Source organism: Tetrahymena thermophila (assembly GCF_000189635.1).
Source record: "Tetrahymena thermophila SB210 genomic scaffold scf_8254147, whole genome shotgun sequence".
NCBI lineage: Eukaryota > Ciliophora > Oligohymenophorea > Hymenostomatida > Tetrahymenidae > Tetrahymena > Tetrahymena thermophila.
The window spans coordinates 1-2253 of record NW_002476070.1 but is presented as its reverse complement, the minus strand read 5'-3'; the positions used below and the strand labels follow the sequence as shown (position 1 = coordinate 2253).

The 2253-nt window shown below is 21.7% G+C and overlaps 1 protein-coding gene across 1 annotated transcript; it reads right to left on the bottom strand. All coding sequences in view use genetic code 6, as the record gives it.

Annotated features, from left to right (window-relative positions):
• Nucleotides 1–22: 22 nt before the first annotated feature.
• On the bottom strand, nt 23–1902 carry TTHERM_01855030 (hypothetical protein; the record flags this gene model as incomplete). Its single annotated transcript, XM_001029086.2, has 4 exons — nt 23–904; nt 974–1343; nt 1392–1539; nt 1590–1902. Coding segments are annotated over 4 exons (1712 nt in total), but the record flags the coding sequence as incomplete, so codon positions are not given.
• Between the last annotated feature and the right edge of the window lie 351 nt (nt 1903–2253).

Genomic DNA, 2253 nt, shown 5'->3' with positions numbered 1-2253 from the left:
AAATATGAATATTGATTTTAGCTAATAATTTACCTAATTGAGAACTAATTTTTCAAAATAAAAATTTAGATTGGTATTAGCCAGATAAACCACCTGAAACATCTATGAATTGTAGATGTATTACCCATAAAATAAAACATTATTTAGAACCAATGTATTGTTTAAATTGAAAATGTTTATTTGAAGAATGTTTTTACTATTTATTAAATAGTCTGCAGAAGGTCTTAAAAAATATACATTTGTAAAATTAGCAGATATGAGATTTTAATTTTGTATATTAAATCCATAGTTTTAATTTTTTGAATTTATATTAAGAGAAATTTACAAGTTAGAAATTGTAACCTGATTAAATCCACTAAATTTTGTTGTTGAAACTTGAATTAATTATGAAGTTGGAATCTAAGAAATCTAATTTGTAGTTATTTCTAAGGATATTATCTCAAGAGATTTTATATAATTTTGTAATTTTGTTTTAAATTAAGTCTATTAAATTTCTAAGCACTAACTGTCATTTATTATTACTTTTACATAAAGTTCCTTTAATTATAATTCATTATACCACACATAAGCCTATTACTAAGAATGATATTCATCAGATACTATTAATTCATCGAAATCAATTTCAAATAATCTATTATAGTTAGTAGGTTAAGCTTTAGTACCTTTTCCTATTTAATCTTTTAAAGAACCACAATACATGTATATTGTTCTTTATTTAGTATAAACACAAAGGTTATCTTCTTATTTGCAATAAAGACATTTCATTCTTTATCTATCAAATCTTATTTCATATCCCTAATTTACAAACTTTGCTTCTTCACTACTTTTACAGCTTAAACACTAAGCATCATATAAGTCGTACTGAGAGGAAAAAGATTAATTTTATCTTTAGCAAGCTAAGCATCTAATAGAAATAAAAATTTAGGTTTAGAAAGATTTATTTATGAATTTTGAAATTTTTATTATATATTACGTTATGGGGCATAAAACACAGTCTGTTCTTTCTTAATTAAAAGAAATCATTTATTTTATATCAGGTATTGATGGCTATTAGTAATAAAGCATACTTATAAAGTATAAAATGTCTTTAATTTAATTTTAAATTCCTTGCAAATCACATTCTAAACAAAAAGGATTAGATTGTTTATTTACACAAGTACTACAATTACTGCCACATAACAACTGAGTACATATTTAATTGGTATAATCAAATATGAATCCTTCTTAACAAGAAATACATAAATCTCTAAATTATTAATTGTTATAATAATTGAGTCTTTCCTAAAGGCTTATTTAAGGCATAGAAAATATTAAATAGCTAGTAAAATTATATTCTTTGTTTCCTGTATTATAATAAAAATTTAATAATTTAAAAAAGTGTTAATTTAAACCTTAATAGCAAGATGAACATCCTTATGGGCATTTGATACAACCATAAATAGTAGGCATATATCCTTATACACATTAAGTACATTAGTATATTTAACCTAATAGAGCAGTATTATCTTAGTAATAATAGCACTGATGGCAATTTTATAGCTATTTATATAAAATTCATAAATTTAAAAAATTTAAGATAAATTTCTAACCTAATTATAGCAAAACTACTTTTAGCACTACTATGAATTAAAATTAAAAACATATTAATCGTAACATTAGAGGCATAATTAATTATTCATTTAATCAATTTTGCTTGAGTAACATAGCATATCAAAAATAGAAGGAAAACATTATTACTAGTCACTTGATACGTAGTATCCTTCATTGCACATTAAACAGATTTACTAAGTAGGAATATTCCTTAAATATGAAATCCAAGGGTTTATTAGTTGAATTTATTAAGTCTAAATTTATATAAATGATCCTATTGAACAATTATCAATAAGCTAAACACAATCCTCCACTTTTTAATTAAATAAAATAAATATATAAAATCTAGCTATGTTTTAATCAATATAAAATTTGATTTACAATTTTAGGAAATAGTGTATCCATTTTAGCAAACTTAACAATATTTTATAAATTAATATTAATTAAATTCATCTAAGTTGAACATTTTTAAACTTAAGTAATCTTGGTTAAATAGTCCTTAGTAACTTGGATTTGCTAGTTTAATTATATTAAAATTATTAAATAACATAATTTATTAAAAGTTCTTCATCTCCTTTTAAAAGTTAACCATGTTTAAATTTTTTAAAAAATTCAAAAATTTTTTGTAAATATTCTTTAAGATTAGGGATTTTGATTAATAAT